Source organism: Astatotilapia calliptera, chromosome 1, assembly GCF_964374335.1.
Source record: "Astatotilapia calliptera chromosome 1, fAstCal68.1, whole genome shotgun sequence".
Classification (NCBI taxonomy): Eukaryota; Metazoa; Chordata; class Actinopteri; order Cichliformes; family Cichlidae; genus Astatotilapia; species Astatotilapia calliptera.
The window spans coordinates 24,264,007-24,281,936 of NC_137422.1; the positions used below are offsets into that span (position 1 = coordinate 24,264,007).

At 38.9% G+C, this 17,930-nt stretch overlaps 3 protein-coding genes across 4 annotated transcripts in view; all 3 read left to right on the forward strand.

Moving 5' to 3' along the window:
- Window positions 1–10,907, forward strand: part of LOC113023476 (uncharacterized) — a 40,984-nt gene extending 30,077 nt beyond the window's left edge. For both annotated transcript variants that reach the window (XM_026169505.2, XM_080302996.1), the window contains 4 exons: window positions 6,176–6,345; window positions 7,403–7,516; window positions 8,621–8,778; window positions 9,152–10,907. In XM_026169505.2, the coding sequence (XP_026025290.1) occupies window positions 6,176–6,345; window positions 7,403–7,516; window positions 8,621–8,778; window positions 9,152–9,190 (481 nt within the window). In that variant the 3' untranslated portion in view covers window positions 9,191–10,907. The remainder of the gene's footprint in view (window positions 1–6,175; window positions 6,346–7,402; window positions 7,517–8,620; window positions 8,779–9,151) is intronic.
- Window positions 10,908–11,788: 881 nt separating this feature from the next.
- Window positions 11,789–13,394, forward strand: uraha (urate (5-hydroxyiso-) hydrolase a). The gene is made up of 4 exons (XM_026167305.2): window positions 11,789–12,026; window positions 12,452–12,591; window positions 12,712–12,847; window positions 13,005–13,394. The coding sequence occupies exons 1-4, from the start codon at window positions 11,973–11,975 to the stop codon at window positions 13,092–13,094; spliced, it is 420 nt and encodes a 139-aa protein (XP_026023090.1). The 5' UTR covers window positions 11,789–11,972; the 3' UTR covers window positions 13,095–13,394.
- Window positions 13,395–13,990: 596 nt separating this feature from the next.
- Window positions 13,991–17,566, forward strand: pdcd5 (programmed cell death 5). The gene is made up of 6 exons (XM_026169527.2): window positions 13,991–14,227; window positions 15,347–15,384; window positions 15,875–15,936; window positions 16,030–16,121; window positions 16,512–16,583; window positions 16,670–17,566. Exons 1-6 carry the CDS (start codon window positions 14,162–14,164, stop codon window positions 16,715–16,717), a joined length of 378 nt encoding a protein of 125 aa, XP_026025312.1. The 5' UTR covers window positions 13,991–14,161; the 3' UTR covers window positions 16,718–17,566.
- The last annotated feature ends 364 nt before the right edge of the window (window positions 17,567–17,930 follow it).

The following is a 17,930-nucleotide window of genomic DNA, read 5'->3' on the forward strand; positions in this document are numbered from 1 at the left end:
AATACAGATAGTTTCTCTCTTTACTCTTAAAGTTAACAAATATGTTTTTTATATTTATCAACCTAAAAAAATAAACATTTAGTCTGATTTTTATGTTACAATTTAAAAAGTGTATCAGTTTTTATCTGAAGAGTGTGTAAATATCTGGTTTCAACTGTATATTTGATACAGCCCTGATTTTGTTCTGCCTTGCTGCTTAATTAAAAAGCTAGTTTAAGGTGTCCTGCATATGTGATATATTTTTTTCCCTATATGAAGTCGTTCTTTTTTAAACAAAACTCAAAACAGAGCCTATTAATCTTTCAGTCATTTCTTTCAAAATCTGATGATACCCACAACACTGCCCAACACCACAGACTGAAATGCAACCCCAAACCGTGATGAAGCCTCCGCCGTGTTTAACAGATGGTTGTAGACAGTCACTGACCTTTTCTCAAATACATATTGATAATGATTTGAATATTGAGTGATGAATGGCTTCTTGACAGCAACCTATCTATTGAGGCCATTTCTGATGAAGCTTCAGCAAACAGAAGATGGATTCACTGAAGGACTAGATGCATCTCTTGTGCCAGGTCTTTGCGGGATTTTTTGTTATTTCTTAAGAACACGACCCCAGATACTGTTCATCTACTTTAGACCTTGTTGCAAAAAACTGTTTAATGACATCAAACTGTGTTATCTTTGGAATATTTCATATATTAACCTGAGGAAAGTGAAACAAATTATTTGTTTTTGCAACAGGCTGTTAGTAACAAAAATACTCAGGCCACTGAAAATGCAAGAAAATCCCTCTCCTAGGAAGAAAAATATAATATAATATAAAAACAAGTAATAAGAAATGCCACATGCTTTAATACTTTTACTCAGTACCGTATATTGTATGTTAATCTTTTCTTGAATATCCCAGTGAGATTATAAACTCCTTGTCTGTTGTGTCTTTGTAAAGTGTTTGGCCAAAACCAGTTTAACAGAACTGCTGAGCTCAATTTTTTAAAGTTTTAGATCTCTTTTACAGGAATGAAAACCATTCCTCGAAAAACAAGTGAAGTGACTGTGACAGTTCTAGCATAATATTGATATCCTTTTTATACTCAAAAAAGTCTTTTAGTGGCCCCTTGTGCCCATTATTAAAATATGTTTTTGTTTCTCCTCTTATTTATTCAAGTTTCTGCTTTCAAGTTGCTGATTTCAAATCTCCAGGCCTTATTAAGCAGGAAAACTAATAACTGATTTGATTTCGCTCACGCCTTCACTTTCAAATAAAGTGAGGTCTTAAGAAACAACTTGTACTGGGAGATGACTGAAAAACTAAAAGTGCCATAACGCTTCACTTTAAATTGGTTGTAGAAAAAAGTGTCAAACATCACAGCTCTTTTTGTGGAAATGTGACAGGTTTTATTTAAGTTTTCTCTTTTAAATTTGCACTTCATACTAGTTTCTGAAAAAGGTTGACAACAGCCATACTCTTAAATTAAGTGACATCTCATAAACACCAAAATCTGTCCTTTGGACAGCGTGCATTTGTAGCGTGAGCGCAGCTTTTAGGTAGATGGTGTAGTTAGCTGAGCTTCATATCTGAATAAAAGAAGGCAGTCAACTTACTGAAACACACACATGCACAGGAGAATAACACCTCATCCTGTAGCTTCTCTCGCACCTAGTTGAGTATTATTGCTGAGTTGAGTGTTACCTGTCATTTTTTTTCATTGTTTCATATTTTCATGTGGTTTTCCTCGCGTCGCATTTTTTCGTCTTTGTTCAGGGGGGAACACTCACTGCTGATTTTCAATTTGTTTTTAACACAGTGCGTGATTATTCCCCACACTGTTGGCTTGCGCTTTTGACAGCTGTGCGTGTTTGAGTGCATGTGCGTGTATTCCTCTGGGTTTGAGTGAGCGGGAGCTATGCGTGTGTACACGTGCACGCACGTTTGCATCTGTGTTTGTTGTTTGTGTACGTCAATATGTGGGAAAGGGAGAAATGACTGTTTTTGCCCGCTGTCCTCTTGAGCAAACACAACAGTAAAGTGTCTTTCAACACAGATAACAGCTCAGGCTGACAAAGCTGCTTTCCATGTGGGGTCTAATCCATGGAGACAAACACTCTCACACACACTCACACACTTTTCTGTAATCCTCACTCCTCTACCGTCTCTCATTGTCTGAGCTTCTATTCTCTGAGATGACACTTCAAAGCCGGTGTAACAACACATTGTCTATCTGCCCCTGCACACAGCTCTAAAAGACTTTAAACTCCCCTAAGTCTTTGGTTTCAATGTCTCCCCGCACGGACAATGCTCAAAGCCTCTAATCTCACACACTTACGGTGGCCTAATACACTTCATACTTATGTGACATTGTGATGCATATGTGTCTGAGTGTGTATTGTGGATGTGCTAAGAACACAGTCTGTTCAGAAATCACTATATCAAGTAGACGGGCTTCACATAATATCATAGATCAGGAAACAATATAGAAAACTCTTCAGGAAGCCAGGCTGTGTCTGACTGACTGGCTAACGGCTCAATCAGTAAATCTAAATTGCCATCCAAAATCAAAGTCCATGCAGATGACAGCTTCACTTCCTGTTGTTGGCTCGTTATATACAACAGAGGAACACTTCACTCGCAGGCTTTGCAGAAATATTTTCATTTGTTTTCAGACTGTCTTTTATCCTGAAATATCTAACACGTTATTTTTTTAAGTCACTGACACTATTATAGTAGTGTCATGGTACCGGATCGTTGAGCCAGTGTTCTCTGTTTTGTGACTTTTTGCATCATGTTGAATTCATTTTTTTGATTTTGAGAAGTGAACCTTTTTTCTGGATTTTATTAGGCCGGGTTTTCTTGTTTAGTTCGTGTGACTAGAAATGGTAGCGTTTGGTAATCCCTGTTAATTTTCCTGCTATATTATTAGAGGTCTCTAGTTTAGTTTTAAGTTAATTTAGGGTTATCAGTTTATGTTCCCGCTTCTTTGGTCTGGTATTTCTGTTTTGTTGTTTGGCTTCCCCTCCTGTCAGTCATGTCTCTTGCCCTGTCTCTCCCTCTCATCCGTGTCATATCTCTGTGCTGTCTCCATGTTCTTCTCCCTGTGTTTTCTCCTTTGTCTCCCCCGTCTGTCATGTGTTTCTATGTTTGTTTACCCCCATCTTCGTGTCAAGCCTGTGTGTCCTTGTCTGAATCTTGGTTTGCGTGCTACTTCCTGTTTTATCTTTGACAGTCCCTCGTTTTGCTTCCCCTGTCTCGTTATGCCTGATTTGGAAAAAAAATGAACATAATAACAAAGTGATTGAAATTCTTGCAAATGTATTTTAAAAAGAAACAATTTTACAGCATGTGCGTGTATTCATCATTTGCCATAACACTCAAAAATGAGCTCAGGTACATCCTGTTTTCACTGATGATCTATCAGATTTTTCTACAACTTGATTGGAGTCCACCTGTGGTAAATTCAGTTGACTGGACATGATTTGGAAAGGCACATGTTTGTATGGATAAAGTCCCATAGTTGAGGATTGTATCAAGTCACAGATATGGGGAATGGTACAGTAACATTTCTCCAGCACTGAAGGTCCTGTAATCCGGTAATCTGTAAATGGAAGAAGTTTAAAACACCAGGGCGCTTCCTAGATTTGGTTCCCCGACCAGTATAAGTGATTGTGGAAGGTCCTTTGTGAGGCAGGTGACCAAAAACCTGATGGACACTCTGACAGAGTTTGAACATTGCTCTGTGGAGAGAGGAGAAGAAGGAGAACCATTTCTGTAGCACTCCATCATCAGACCTGTATGGTAGAGTGGCCAATCAGTTTAGGCCCCGGATGACTTGGGGATAGAAGCTCCTCTTGAGTCTCTCTGTCCTTACCCGGATAGTGCGGAACCTTCTGCCGGATTGCAGAAGTTGGAACAGTTTGTTGCCAGGTTGGGATGGGTCCTTCAGTACCTGCGCTGCTCTAGTCCGGCATCTCCTGGTGTAGGTGTCCTGAAGGGGGTGGGGGGGAGCAATCCTGCAGCAGCGTTCTGCTGTACAGATCACTCTCTGAAGAACTATTTGGTCATTAACACAGCTGTTCCCAAACCAGGATGTGATGTTCTGTGTGAGGATGCTCTCCACAGCACCTACATAGAAAGTCCAGAGGATCGCTAGCGAGACCCTGAACTTCCTCAGTTGTCGGAGGTGATACAGGCGCTGCCTAGCCTTTTGGTCTGGACCTGAATGTGGGCAGACCATGTCAGGTCTGAGGAGATGTGGACACCAAGATACTTGAAGGACTGCACCCTCTCCACTGGAGCTCCATTGATGATAGTGGGCTTGTAGTCTCTGTGCTGACTCCTTCTGAAGTCCACCACCAGCTCCTTGGTCTTGCCAACGTTCAGCTGGAGGTGGTTATCCTGGCACCATGATGCCAGATTCTTCACTTCGTCAATGTAGCCCGCCTCATCGTTGTTGGAGATGGCGCCCAACACCACTGTGTCGTCAGCAAACTCCACAATGGTGTTGGAGCCATGGGTGGCTCCGGATCTGTGGTGTCTGGAATGGAGGAGGAGATGATGTTCTTCAAGGCACATGACACATGACAGGCAAATGACAACCCACCTGGTGTTTGCTAAAATGCACCTGAAGGAGCCTCAGACCAGATTGAACTTTTTGGGCTGAATGCTAAGAGTCATGTCTGACCTGCCCAATACCAGTGCTACACCGTGCTACAGTGAAGCATGGTGGTGGCAGCATCATATTATTCTAGGGATGTTTTTTGGCAGCAGGAACTGTGAGGCTAGTCAGGATTAAGGGAAAGATAAATGGAGCCATGTACAGAGAGAACCTTGATGATAACATCCTCCAGAGCGCTATGAACGTTGGACTGGAGCAAAGTTTCAGGTTAGAAAAGGACAACGACTGTGAATTCCTTGACCCAGCCATAGTCCAGCCATAAACCTGACTGAACATCCCTAGGCTGTGCAGGGTGTTCCCTATCCAACCTGAGGGATCTTGAGAAGTTCTGCAAAGAAAAAGGGAAGAAACTGTTCAAAAGTAGGTATGCCATGCTTGTAGCATCATTCTCAAAAAGACTTGAGGCTGTAATTGCTAGCATAGGTGCTTCAATAAAGAATAATAACAATGTCATTGTGTAGAAGTATGGAACAAGTGAAGTAGTATGAATACTTTCTGCATGCACTGTACCATTCAAAACATTAGCTTCCCACACTTTCTACAGGTTTGCCAAGTGATGATTGGTTGGTTTGGATCCTGTAGCTCTGTAGCTTCACCTGGTCACTGGGTCAGTGAGTGTCGAGGCCATTACATTCTTCAGTCACATCATTATTTCTATTTTTGAAACACCCATGCACAAACACACAGTGTCATTTTTTGTAACCACTATAGAGGTTGACAGTGATACACCCCCTGTCACCGGCACTACTAGCCTGCCGGGGAGCTATTGATTGGCCCTGACAGAACCAATTACATTCAGTGACAGATAGAGACATGGAGCTGTCCACAGGGAGGAGGCAACAGTGAGAGTGAGACAGTTTCACTCTCTTGCATTTGATAAATAGAAAATACAAGTCAAAGGAACATAGAATAGACCCCCCCCCCCCCCCCCCCCCCCATATTTATTTATGACGGCTGGATAACTGCTTTAATTTGCATCTCTTTTCACTTCGTTTGAATATGATTACATTTTTTTGTAGTCTAAGTTTAGGTATGAATGCTGATTTGAATTTGATACTTAAAGAACTTTGAAAACATACAATATACGTTCAGCTGAGCAAGAGAATATTTCAAAATAAAATACAAGCAAACTAGTCCCAGTTTTGAGCATTGCAGTGTGCCCTGCATCAATCTGCCATCTGAGTGAAAGTTAAAGTGGCCTCATGAGCATGAAACGTCATCACCACCTGTTGCCTGAAACGGTGGATCTAAAAGCTGTGTACTCTGTACGGAGGCTGTGAACAGCTCAAATGATCTGCGGAACAATAATCTGCATACAGCTTCTAATTTGAGTCATTTTCACCTATGTGTGACAAAATGCATTGTTTCCAGGCTCTGATTATCATTTCAGACACAAGCACAAAATCACACAGACACAGCTACAGCACAAAAACACAAGTTGCAGCATGAAAACAGTCATTTAACAATATTTTTTGTTAAAAATGTGTCTACCTAATCTACAGGGTGTATGACTACCAGCGTGTGCCAGCTTCCTTTTCTCCCCTACCCCTGGGACCCAGTCTTGCCAAGCGATCCCGTTCCTCCTCCTACTCCTCTGGGCACAGACGCAGCCGAGACAGAACCCACTCCAAAAGCTCCAGAGCCCACTCTACTTGTTCAGCCACAGCCAAGTGTGAGCAATATGAATGGGATGTCACTGAGATTTGATTGTTGTGGAAAAAACCTAACAAACAAATTTGAAAAAAATAAATGGCTTTATTTTACATCTTAAATTAGACAAGTTGGATAATGTAGGTTCCCATTGTTTGCCTAAAATGGTAGTAAAGTTCTATGCATTTAAACTTACATGCTTAATAAATATATTTTATAAAAAAGAACTCATGCATTTTACACTGGCAGTTTTGTAGTTTTGTCTCTCTATACACCATCACAGTGAACTCTAAAATCAACCAATTAATTGAAGTGCAGACTTTCAGCTTTAATTCAAGAGTTGAAAAAAATCATTGCATTAATTGTTTAGAAATTGCAGAAATTTCTAGTCCTCCATTTTCCCAGAGTTAATTAGACAGTTGACTGACAAGCAGTTTCACGGCCCGTTCCCTCGTTTTTCCATGACAAGCAGATCAAAGATATGGAGTTGTTTCCAAGTATTGAACTTGAATTTGGTAGTTGTTCACAGGGACTCTTAGTATGAGGTCAAAACAGATGTTGATAGAAGTGAACCAAACAGTAGATTCAGAGGCAGAATAAAAGTCTTTATCATCAGTCCAGAAATTCTTTGGGCAGAATAAACCATGATTAACTTGTACCGGAATGATGGGAATAGAAAAGTACAGAGGAGAAAGGGAACATTTCATGATCTGAAGCATACTGCATGTATGTCCAATACGACTTTACGGCATGGCATACAGCATGTATGGCTGTGGAACCGGATCACTATTGTTTTTTGATGATGTGACTGCTGATAGAAGGAGGAAATGCAGCATTTGATGATGTCTGCATCTCAATCACATCTTAATTCATTTAAAATTTACTGTGGTGATGTACAGGGACAAAATTACATGTATATATGCATCTAAATATTTATGGACCTAACTGTATATTGCTCCAGTGTCCTCAAAGAGGTCTCACACTAGCTGAAGTACATTCAGAATTCTTTCCAAAGGTGTTTCCAGGTCGTGCAATTTCCTAATGCCGCTTACATTTTCTCGCTCTCTCTGTCCTTGCAGTGGGGATGGAGGAGTTGCAGGTGATTAAAAAGGAGCTGACTCTGATAAAGACACAGATCGATGGGCTGCTTGACAGTCTTGACAGGATGGACACACAGAGGAATGACCACAAAGGTGAGACACTCATTCAGAAAGACAGTGGAGTCGGGTGGCTGTAAGATCGAATGATAGATAATCCATTTGCACATCAGAATCATTTTAAGGAGGACTCCGGCAATATGCCACGTTCAGATTCCTGCTTGATTAGCTCCTCCAGTCACAACCCCAATCAAAACGATTCAGGATCTGTACTGCAGGGAAACTGGGGGATGGGAATGCACTGCATGGATGGAGCCACTCTTATTTTACCTGACAAATCAATTATTTTCCCCCAGTCAGGATCTTTTAAAAAGTTGAATCCAGGCTGTCGGGGGAGAGGTGTATAGATTTATGGTTGGGATCAAATTATGGAACATGCTGAACAAACAGCGTGGTTGAAGTAACTGACTGATGAGACTTCTGCAAACGCAAATAATCAAGTACTGTGAACGGCAGCCGATCGCTACACACAGAAGGAAGTGCTGTTGCTGCCCTCATGTGGACATCTCCAGGTCACTGCAGCTGGCTACGAAAAAACGTCTCAGGGAATAAAGGACAAAGCTCTATTGTCCTCCTTAAGGAAATTATTTTAGCCTCTGCCTTAATTAAACCGACCATAACTGAAACACTGAGTTTACACCACTCCCTCTCACTTGATGCAGTTCAACCTCCTCTGAGCTCCCAACCCCTCAGTCACTGCTACACTTAAATGTTGTTGAGTGAAGACAGTACTTTAACCTTGAAACCATTATCACAACATTCGACTAAAAAAACAGTCCTGGACAACCTTCATTTTACTATCTGTGGATTTGCACCTGCAAAAGTCTGTGTTAAAACTCTCCTGTCTACTTTGATTGACCTTGGCTGATAGATAGCTCTCATCTTTATATTAATTTATCTCCAGCTTTGCTTCATTCCCCTGTCCCTCACTGTCTAGCCTTGCCGTCTCTCATCTCCCTCTCGCTATCATCACATCTGTCCTTCATCTTGTCACTCCCACTCATTTTTCTACCTGTCATCTAGTATAAAATCAGAGAACACGAATTTTCTTCAATACGCTGTGCGAACAGCAATTAATCTCAAATAAAACTGCGAATGTCGTGTGTACATATGTTTATTCTTTTTCTTTTTTTTTTTCAGGGTCTCCACTGAGAGAGGATAGTCCAGTTGGCTCACCATATGCTGCATCACCCAGCAGCCCAGAGCACTCCCTTTCCTCCCTCTCGCCTCCTAGTTCCCGCCATCGAATTCACAAGGAGAGCCCTGACCTGAGAGAGCCTGACGATGACCACCACACGGTAAATGATGTTTATGAAGCATATGCTAGTTTAAGGGGATACAGATGCTATGACCAAAAAAAGTTTAATATTTTGCCTGGAACATTATTTGGGTCTCTGTTAGGGCTACATTTTGTGAATATGGATGGGGAGTAATGTTGTATAATTGTTTTGTTTTTTTTTAGAAAACATTATTTTTACTTGAAAGTCATACAGGCAAGAAGCCCACATATTTCAGTCTTATGAGTGGCTTGGACATTAAGCAAGACTTTGCTTCTTGAAATCAGCGTATACTGGCATAACAAAATTTTCCTGAGTCATTCTGAGCTGGCAGTTAATGAAACGCCTTCTTTGTTTCCCTCCCACTGTCTGTCTGCCTGTTTGTCTGTCACAGATGAGCAACCACAGCTCTGACCCTGAGGAGGAAATATGAAGGAGGAATGTGAGAAAACGTAAAAGACATGGATAAGGTGCCAAACATGGAGGAAGAGAACCTGAGCCATCAGGCTAACACCCACATCAGAAGCTCAACATAGGGTGTACATATCAAATAACGTAATGCATTTAATTGAATCACAGCAACTCGTTTAACGTGACCATGATCCAGATACAGATCAATTTTGAGAAGCAAGTACACATACATCCAACTGACCAGAACTTGACAGGCTTACCTAAGAGAGTGACAGATAGACCGTGACCTTGCTGTAACAAATAAACAAAACAGAACGATGACTTTATAAATTTTACACGTCTACCTGAAATGAACCAGTTCTACTGTATGAGTGAGTTTGCACCAACAGCAACACTCCAGCATGAATCTCAATGTTTCAGCAAAATAGATATGAATCATTAAATCATAATGACACAAACCTGCCAGTTTATTTTGCTCACGTCACAGGCGGTATAAAAGATGGACGTAGCTACCGTGATGTCTCACACTGGTTTCTGAAGTCCTGTTTTGAAGCCTGGAGATGAGCATTTGGCAAACTGGAGAGTGACGTCTCACTTGCTAATGAGCGTGCGATTTCGTACCACAGATAAGCCTCTATTTTGAAACACAGTATTACCCAGGTTTATAAAACAAACAAATTTCTTTTTTTTAATTCAGTGTGACCAAAAATGAGTGACAGAACCCATAAACTGAGCAGGAATGTGTTTACAGGGGTCAAGTCAGAAAGTCATTTTCCCATGGACTTCTAAAGGACCTGAAGTCTTTGTGCAACCACACTGGTGTCTATCAGATAGTATGCAGGTTTTCAAGCACGTCCTCATTAGTTTAATTTTTCAGTTCAGATTGTACTTTTTTACCATGCATGGGTCACTCTGGGTTTTTATTTCTTTGTTTTTACGAAAACAGATGACATAGAGTAATGTCAGACTTTACACACATTAATCATTTATAGATACTGTTAATATGAGTGTTTCTACAGCTGGTTCATCATTTTTTTGGGGTTTTTTCCTTTCCGCTGGAAACAGCAAAATCATTCAGTGTTACAAAATGTCTAAAGGCCTTAAGGACCTTGAAGTAAATCATGCACAAAACACATAGGACTAGATATTAATTAAGCATGGGTTTTTCTCAACCATGTAAACATGCCGCTATTTCCAAATTAACACTAGAACTGGAATATTGTGTGGACAGTATAATGAAAATGAACTCGGTGTTACTTCAAGTATTCTAAACTCTGCACACAGCTCTTTCATTTTTAAACCTTAACTCATATTTTCCAGATATCAGAATTTAGCTGGATAATCACTCAGGAGATAAATGGTTTGTTTTCCACCTGTAGGTATGAGTATGAATGATATACTATACCCATTAAGTATTTTCAGAAGGAAAGAGTATTTTATCTCCTTTAAGTGTATTAGAGTAATGTTATAACTCTCTTCCTCTATGTATTAGACACTTTAAGATGTGCGAAGACCCAGGTCAGTGTAATAATGTGTATTATTGTATACTTTACTGTAATTGTTTAGCCGTACAATTTTAATCTTGCTTTAGGACTTCTGTGTGTTTTTTAAAGAAAATAATGATATTATTATAATTCCTATGGTGTTACATGTTTTTGTTTGCATTCTTAAGATATTGCCAAGTGGAAATACTCATTGTCATTGTAGTAAAAGTATTTTCATATTGAGTATAAACATTATTTGTGGTGTTGTGTTTTTATTCTGAAAGACCGAGGCAAAAGCAGACATTTGATAAGACTTTCCAGCAGCCTGTGAATTTCTGCTGAGTCAGAAAACACTGAAACAAAATATGACTCATTTTTTTTATATATGTCAGAGTTTGAAAAACAAAAATCCACATGCAGCCTTTCCATCAGCAGCTGTCTCTTTAGAAAGCTGGATTAGCCTGTGAGAGATAATTAAGAGAGAAAGGGAAAGCTTTACTAAGCTGAGATACGGAGGCCACGTGGGGAAAATGGCCAGGTTTCAGTTTAATTTAGGCCATAGGTCACAAGGACCTGATAGGGTACTAAAAACTAAGACATGTAAAAATCTTTTGCTCTCTTTTTCTCATCAGTAATAATATGAATGATTAATAAACAAACATGAGATGAAGACATGAAGTGAAATGTAGCCAAATAGGACAGCCTGGTGATTTTTAGTGATTGATGATGCACATTAACCACATTGCCATCTTGCGCTCTAATGTCAGCATGTACCTGATGATATAGTTTGATATGGAAGCATCAGAAAAAAAGAACAGCACTGCTAAAAAGTCACCATTATGAACTGTGAAGCAGAGCTCTGCTGTCAACAATAAAATCAACAAGCCTTTATATTTAACAACTCTGATGCTGAACTCCGGGAGCTGAATTTGAAGCTGGAGGTTAAGGTTGAGTGGTTCATATAAAATTATGTTGTGAATATTCTTTTGTGAAATTCAAGCAGGGGGAAGATGTGAGAATGCAACTTTGTTACTTTTAATGCCATTTACTGTGCTAATCTGCTCGGCCCCAGAGGAAGCAACTTTAATCATCCAAGTTCAAAGTGCTGAAAACGAAGTGTGACAAAAGGAGCTCTTGCATAACTAGCGTGCTGTTGACAAAAAGATAAGCACATGTGAACTGAATGTCATACTGAAGAGGACAGTGTTCAGAACTTTGTGGGGGTTTTGTAATAAAGATCTGAAGCTGTTACATATACACCATAAAATTACATTACTCAGTAAAAAGCTGCAAACCCAGAATTTTTATTCCTCAGTGCTCATGAGCGCTTCCAGGCTGCAGCAACTGAAGAGTCAGATTTTGCCTGATAATAAGGTAAGTGTAACATTTTAAGAAATACATGATAAAACTGAAGATTTGTGATTTTAAAATAAAGTGAAACAGCATTATATAGTCGATAGGTTGTTATGTACTATAACTTATGGCTGAGGTGACATTAGTTTTAGCTAACAGTTCAATATCAAATATAACAAAATATGCTATTTTTAATTATTGAACACAGTCTTGTGGCAAATTTAAACCAAGGGTTCTGCTGTGGTTGCTGTCTAAAATCTTTAAAGTGCCAAAGATAGTTTAACATTGCAAGAACTCACTGGTGCTTTAAGAAAACTACACCAGCACCAGTATCTCATTTGTAAGATGCAAATGTGTGGATATAGTTTCATCTTAATATTACTATTTTAATGTGATTCCTCCATATTAAGCTGCTCTGTTTAAAGTCCTATGTCTTCGGTCTGTAGCTCACAGCAATGTCAGAATCACCTAGTCCTCTGACCACACATGTGCTGAACACTGCAATGGGTGTCCCCGGGTCAAATATGGCCCTCAGCCTTTATCAACAAGACCCCTCCACAAACACCTGGAATTTAATCACCACCGGGTAAGAACCTGGAAAAAAAAAGCATCACCAAGAAACCTATAATTAGTTGAAAATCTCAAAGACTGCTGTAAAAGTTGATGTCTTTGTGCAAAGCTCTTCGATCTTATGCTTTTTGAACAGGACCACTAATGATGATGGACGTTGCCCTGGACTTATCGCAAAACAATCATTTAAATCTGGTGTGTACAAAATGCATTTTGAGACGGCTCAGTATTGGGCGAGTATGGGAGAGACCTGCTTTTACCCGTATGTTGAGGTGAGGAAATGCTAAAACTGTTGATATCTCACGATTTACTTGTGGTGTCATCACGATTTTTGAGACTAAATCGGTAAATTTGTGTCCAATTTAAACCATTTGTATGGGCTTGAATATTAATCTTATCTCTGTAATCTTTCTGTTTTTCTTCTTGAAGATTGTCTTCACCATAAATGACCCTGGGCAAAAGTACCATATCCCTCTGCTTCTGAGTCGTTTCTCTTACAGTACATACAGAGGGAGCTAGATATCAAGCAAGAGGAACCTCCTGAGATTACTCCACCTGTCAGCTGTTTGACACATCACATGATGGCACTGAATGAACTGTCACACATATTGGACATATTGACAAGGCACAATACTCCATTTCAATTATTCTTTTTGTTGTAATAGTGCCACAATACCATATTTTCTTTCTTTAAAAAAACAAATTAAAAAACTTATTAATATATGCTGTACTTTAGTCTACCATATCAATTATTGTAAGCTGTTATTTTAAGATGTGTAAGGTCTAAACGATCAAATAATACATCTGTCTAAATCACCAGTTTCTGTATGTGATACAAATTGAAACATATTGATTGATCAATTGTGTTACATGTGCACTGCCTTTAAAAAGACAGTAACCTTCAAGAAACCCCTCCAGGTCCTGTGAAACCTGAGAGTATATCATCACAAGAACCATACAAATCGCTGTAGGATAAAGTTAAGATTTTTCATATTTCCAGTTAGAGATCCTTCTTTCAGTATTACCCCTATGAGGTATAAGTAATTATTGGTGGTAACTTTGGCCACAGCGCTACCCTAACCTTATATTTTGGAGAAAAATCAAACGGACTTCCTGGGAAAAAATGTTATAATGATTGCCAAGACACTTTACCCTACCGCCTACTGGTGTTGGCCAGAGGGGCCGATGGCGCGATATGGCAGCCTCGCTCCTGTCAGTCTGCCCCAGGGCAGCTGTGGCTACAACCGTAGCTGCTTCCACCAGTGTGTGAATGTGAATGAATAGTGGCATTGTAAAGCGCTTTGGGTGCCTTGAAAAGCGCTATATAAATCCAATCCATTATTATTATTATTATTAAGACTTGGGAGAATAAAATATATAACTTCAGAGGCATAATGATACAGTGCACGACTGAGTGAGCCTGACTCTCTCATTGATTGATCGAGCCTGTCGGATCTGTTTTTCTGACGTCGATTATCCTTCCTTCAGTTAGGCTGGGCCTAGCCTGTGATAGCAGTTTAGTGGGAATTTTATTGCGATACACCATCCCAGTTTTGACTTTTAGGTCAATATTACGGTTATAAAAAATGGCAGACGAAGAATTAGAGGCGATTAGGCGGCAAAGAATGGCGGAGCTACAGGCAAAGCAAGGGGTAAGAACCGAATAGGCACCGGAAAGCATGGTTTCACCCGCCTTATATGGAGATGCTGAGTTCAGTATACTGCTAGCTAGTGTAGCTAAAACAAAAACAAACCACCACTTAACTCTAACTTAAGGGATATACACAGCTAACTTAATGAGCCTCATGTTTGGTGCAGATGATATTTGCTTCCTCATCTAGATGTGTTAACATCACCATAGTGCTAGCTTTGTATCAGTCAGCGCTTACCCCTCTGAAAATCAAAGCGCTAGCTTGTTGGAACAAAATTGAACAAATTTTTAGACTTGCTACTGATGGAGTGGTCGTTATGCTTCCTCCTTTCTACAGATAATTTGTGTGTGTGTGTTTATCTAAACTTTGACATTAGCACAGCATGTGAGTAAGCGGCAGCAATTTCTGACGTGTTTGGTGAACTGTCAATAGTCTAATACATTACCATATGTCAGAAATAAGTATTTATACTAATTCACATGCAGTGCAGTGATTAGAGAGTCCTCACGTGTCTGGGTTTCTGTCATTGTTTTTGAAAATATTTGACACTCATAAATTTCTATTTTATGTCTTTTTGTGACCTCAAAAAATACAGTGATCAGTGGGTTTTAAATCTCATTGATGATATCCAACTTACCTCAAGAAGACTGTAATTGGAACTTTTCACTGAATGTGCCTATATATAAATCTGTCATATGAGTTTTGTTTGTTTGTTGACAGTAGTCTAACTTTATTTGTTACAAAATAGAGAACATACTGGACTTTAATTCATTTTCTAGAGTACCTACCATTAAAAAAATATCCAAAGCAACAAATTTACAAACTCGATTAAAGATAAGCCATTATGGTATACTTTGCTATACTGGTTTAAGTAAAATATAGAATTTTTAAAAACAAAACGAAGAAACTTGAAAACATAACCGAAGAGATTGCTCTCATGGTCCTTCTTGTATCGTCAGACCTGAAAATAACAGCGAATAAGTTACTTTATCAAATTTTCACCATTACCAACATTAAAGTACTGTTTGATTGGTGGATGGAATAAAATAAAATGTCTACCAGTTAGCTGAATGTATAAATAAAATCTGTATTTAATGGTGCTGTCCTGTATACTTCCAGGAAGGTAATAATCAGCAAGCAGAGGAGGCCAAACAAAGGTACGATGTGTAATTGATCAAAAAAGAAACTACTTTAGCTGAATTTTTCCTGTTTATAGTACTTGTACTTGCATAAAGGACTGTTTTTTTTAAAGACTAACTGTTATATGCCTTAAGTATTGCACTTTTTTTGTAACTGAACTAAAATATTTCCATACAGCAGAAATGTGTATATATACCTTCAGTTGAATATATTTTTTCCTATTTAACTCAGTCTTATTTATATAGTGCCAAATTACAACAACAGTCACCTCAAGGTGCTTATTATTGTAAGGTATAGACCCATTACATTAATACGGAGAAACCCCAACAATTAGATGAGCCGCTGTGAGCCAGCACTGAAAGTTTTTGACATATATGTAATATCTAAACTCTCAGTGTAGCTGACCAACCTGGTATTCTTACTGCTTAACTTCTATATAAATGCAGTATCTTTTTGTTTTCTTTTAGTTGGTCTCAGTTGACCAATGTAATTGTTTTCTAATTACAGAGAAACAGATATGAGGAACTCCATATTGGCTCAAGTTCTAGACCAGTCTGCCCGTGCGAGATGTAAGTGTGGTTTCATATACTGTATATCCTTCATCCTAATAAAACTCCTCTTTGGAAATTAATAGTGCTGTCTCATTGTATTTTATTTTTTAGTGAGCAATCTTGCCTTGGTGAAGCCAGAAAAGGCAAATGCAGTTGAAAACTATCTCATTCAAATGGCTCGTTTTGGAAAGCTGGGAGGAAAGGTAAGAAAGTACAGACATGGGGAAAAAGTTTTCACAGCACTCTCTGCGATCCTATGAAAAACTAAATACACCCCGCATTCAGTATCTTGTAAAACCACCTTCAGCCAAGCTATAGTTGCCAGGCAGATTTAGCACTATAATATTTCCGTGTACAGTGGAGTTTGCAGTTAACTCAACTGCAAGGTGCCTGCATGGTGCCAGCAAAGTGCCAAACTTCTGCTTTCAGAGGTGGTCACACGACTGACGATCATTTAAGTTCATTTAAGCAGCAAGAGTGTATGTAGTTTTTCACTATGCATTCCTCTCAAAACTCTTTTTTTCCTCAAATGACTTTAACTTTGAATGCTTCTAGCAAAACATATTGAATAAACTCATTTCCACTTTTGTCAGATTACAGAATCAGGCTTGATCGAGATCCTAGAAAAAGTCAGTCAACAAACAGAAAAAAAGACAACCGTTACAGTAAGTTTCTCTGAAATGTCACATACATTTGATTTTTTTTCCTGTAATTTATATGTATTACATTTCTAATACACTCTACTTGACAGTTCAACAGACGGAGGGTGATGGACTCGGATGATGAGGACGACTATTAACTTTCAACAGGAGCTCTGGAATGAGCAACCAAATCAGAGCAGTTGACATGCTTTGCTGGGACTCTGACAGGATCGCTGACTAGTGTGTTCCTGTTAGCTGAACCCTGAGATGCCACACTAGCTTCTGTGTGTCTTTGGAAACTACCAACCAAGATGGAAAACAAGGACTTTGATATTGCAGCATTTGGTGGGATTGTTGAACACAATGTCAATTAACATTTTATTTTGTAAACTCTTCAATCTAGATGCTACAAATTTTTACTGCTTATCTGACAGCTCATGGCACTGTTTGACTCTCCTAGTCCATCTCAGTAGTTTCCTTTATTTTCACCACGGTTCATGCATTTTCTTCAAACATTAGAAACTAGTTAAAATGCAGATGATACTGATGTTAATGCATTTTATGTGGGTCTACTCTTTAATTGCCATCTAGGCTACTATCCCATTAGCTGTTATTCTAGGATTCTTGTTGCTGATGTGTACCTTGAGGGTTCACATATAATTAAATGAGCCTTAAATTGAAATGTTTTTCCTTATTAGTGGACTGTTTCTAAAATTGTCCTTCACCATTTAAATGAGTGTTAAATCTTTCTTCTTTTTTTTAAGTTTCCATTTAGAATTAAACACAAATTGTATTCCACTGACTTGAACATCAAATATCACAACATCAATACACAGTAACGTCCCCACCATACAAAGGTAGACTGTCAGTCTATGGAGGTGGATAATTGACTCTGGACTTTTTGCTTTATAAATAAGTTCACATTTTGACATTCAGTTCAGAAGCAGGAGTTAACAGACTGCCAAATGTATCCAACAACTTTTGAAATAAAATGCAAAATGAGGAAATTTGTTTTATATTAATATACTTTATTATCTCTATAAAAGTCTGTCCGAAATCACTGTAGTCACCATACTGACAGAACTGTTTTTATCGGGGTCAGTACCAATAATGATGTACAGTATAAGAAAGCATTTAATGTACCTCAGTTGTTCATTACATGTCAAATACAATAACCGAGTACCTTTTCAGCACTAAATCCTGCAGCTTATCTCTAATTCACAATAGTCATTTCCTGCCTGAGCACTTATTAAGATTTTTAATTCATATTGCGTTTATAATTCAAAATTGCGTTGACTTGAATAAACCCTAACACCGACGACAGGGGTCTGGGTTGGTCTTACGCTTGCCTCATTTTCACACGACCGTGGT

Bases quoted from the DNA above. Each gene is read 5' to 3' on its own strand.
- pdcd5 (XM_026169527.2), top strand. From the start codon at position 14,162: ATGGCAGACGAAGAATTAGAGGCGATTAGGCGGCAAAGAATGGCGGAG. The intron at 15,385-15,874 runs GTACGATGTGTA...TTCTAATTACAG, and splicing joins GCAGAGGAGGCCAAACAAAG to AGAAACAGATATGAGGAACT. The intron at 16,122-16,511 runs GTAAGAAAGTAC...CACTTTTGTCAG, and splicing joins TTGGAAAGCTGGGAGGAAAG to ATTACAGAATCAGGCTTGAT.
- uraha (XM_026167305.2), top strand. From the start codon at position 11,973: ATGAGCGCTTCCAGGCTGCAGCAACTGAAGAGTCAGATTTTGCCTGAT. The intron at 12,592-12,711 runs GTAAGAACCTGG...CTTTTTGAACAG, and splicing joins TGGAATTTAATCACCACCGG to GACCACTAATGATGATGGAC. The intron at 12,848-13,004 runs GTGAGGAAATGC...TTCTTCTTGAAG, and splicing joins GCTTTTACCCGTATGTTGAG to ATTGTCTTCACCATAAATGA.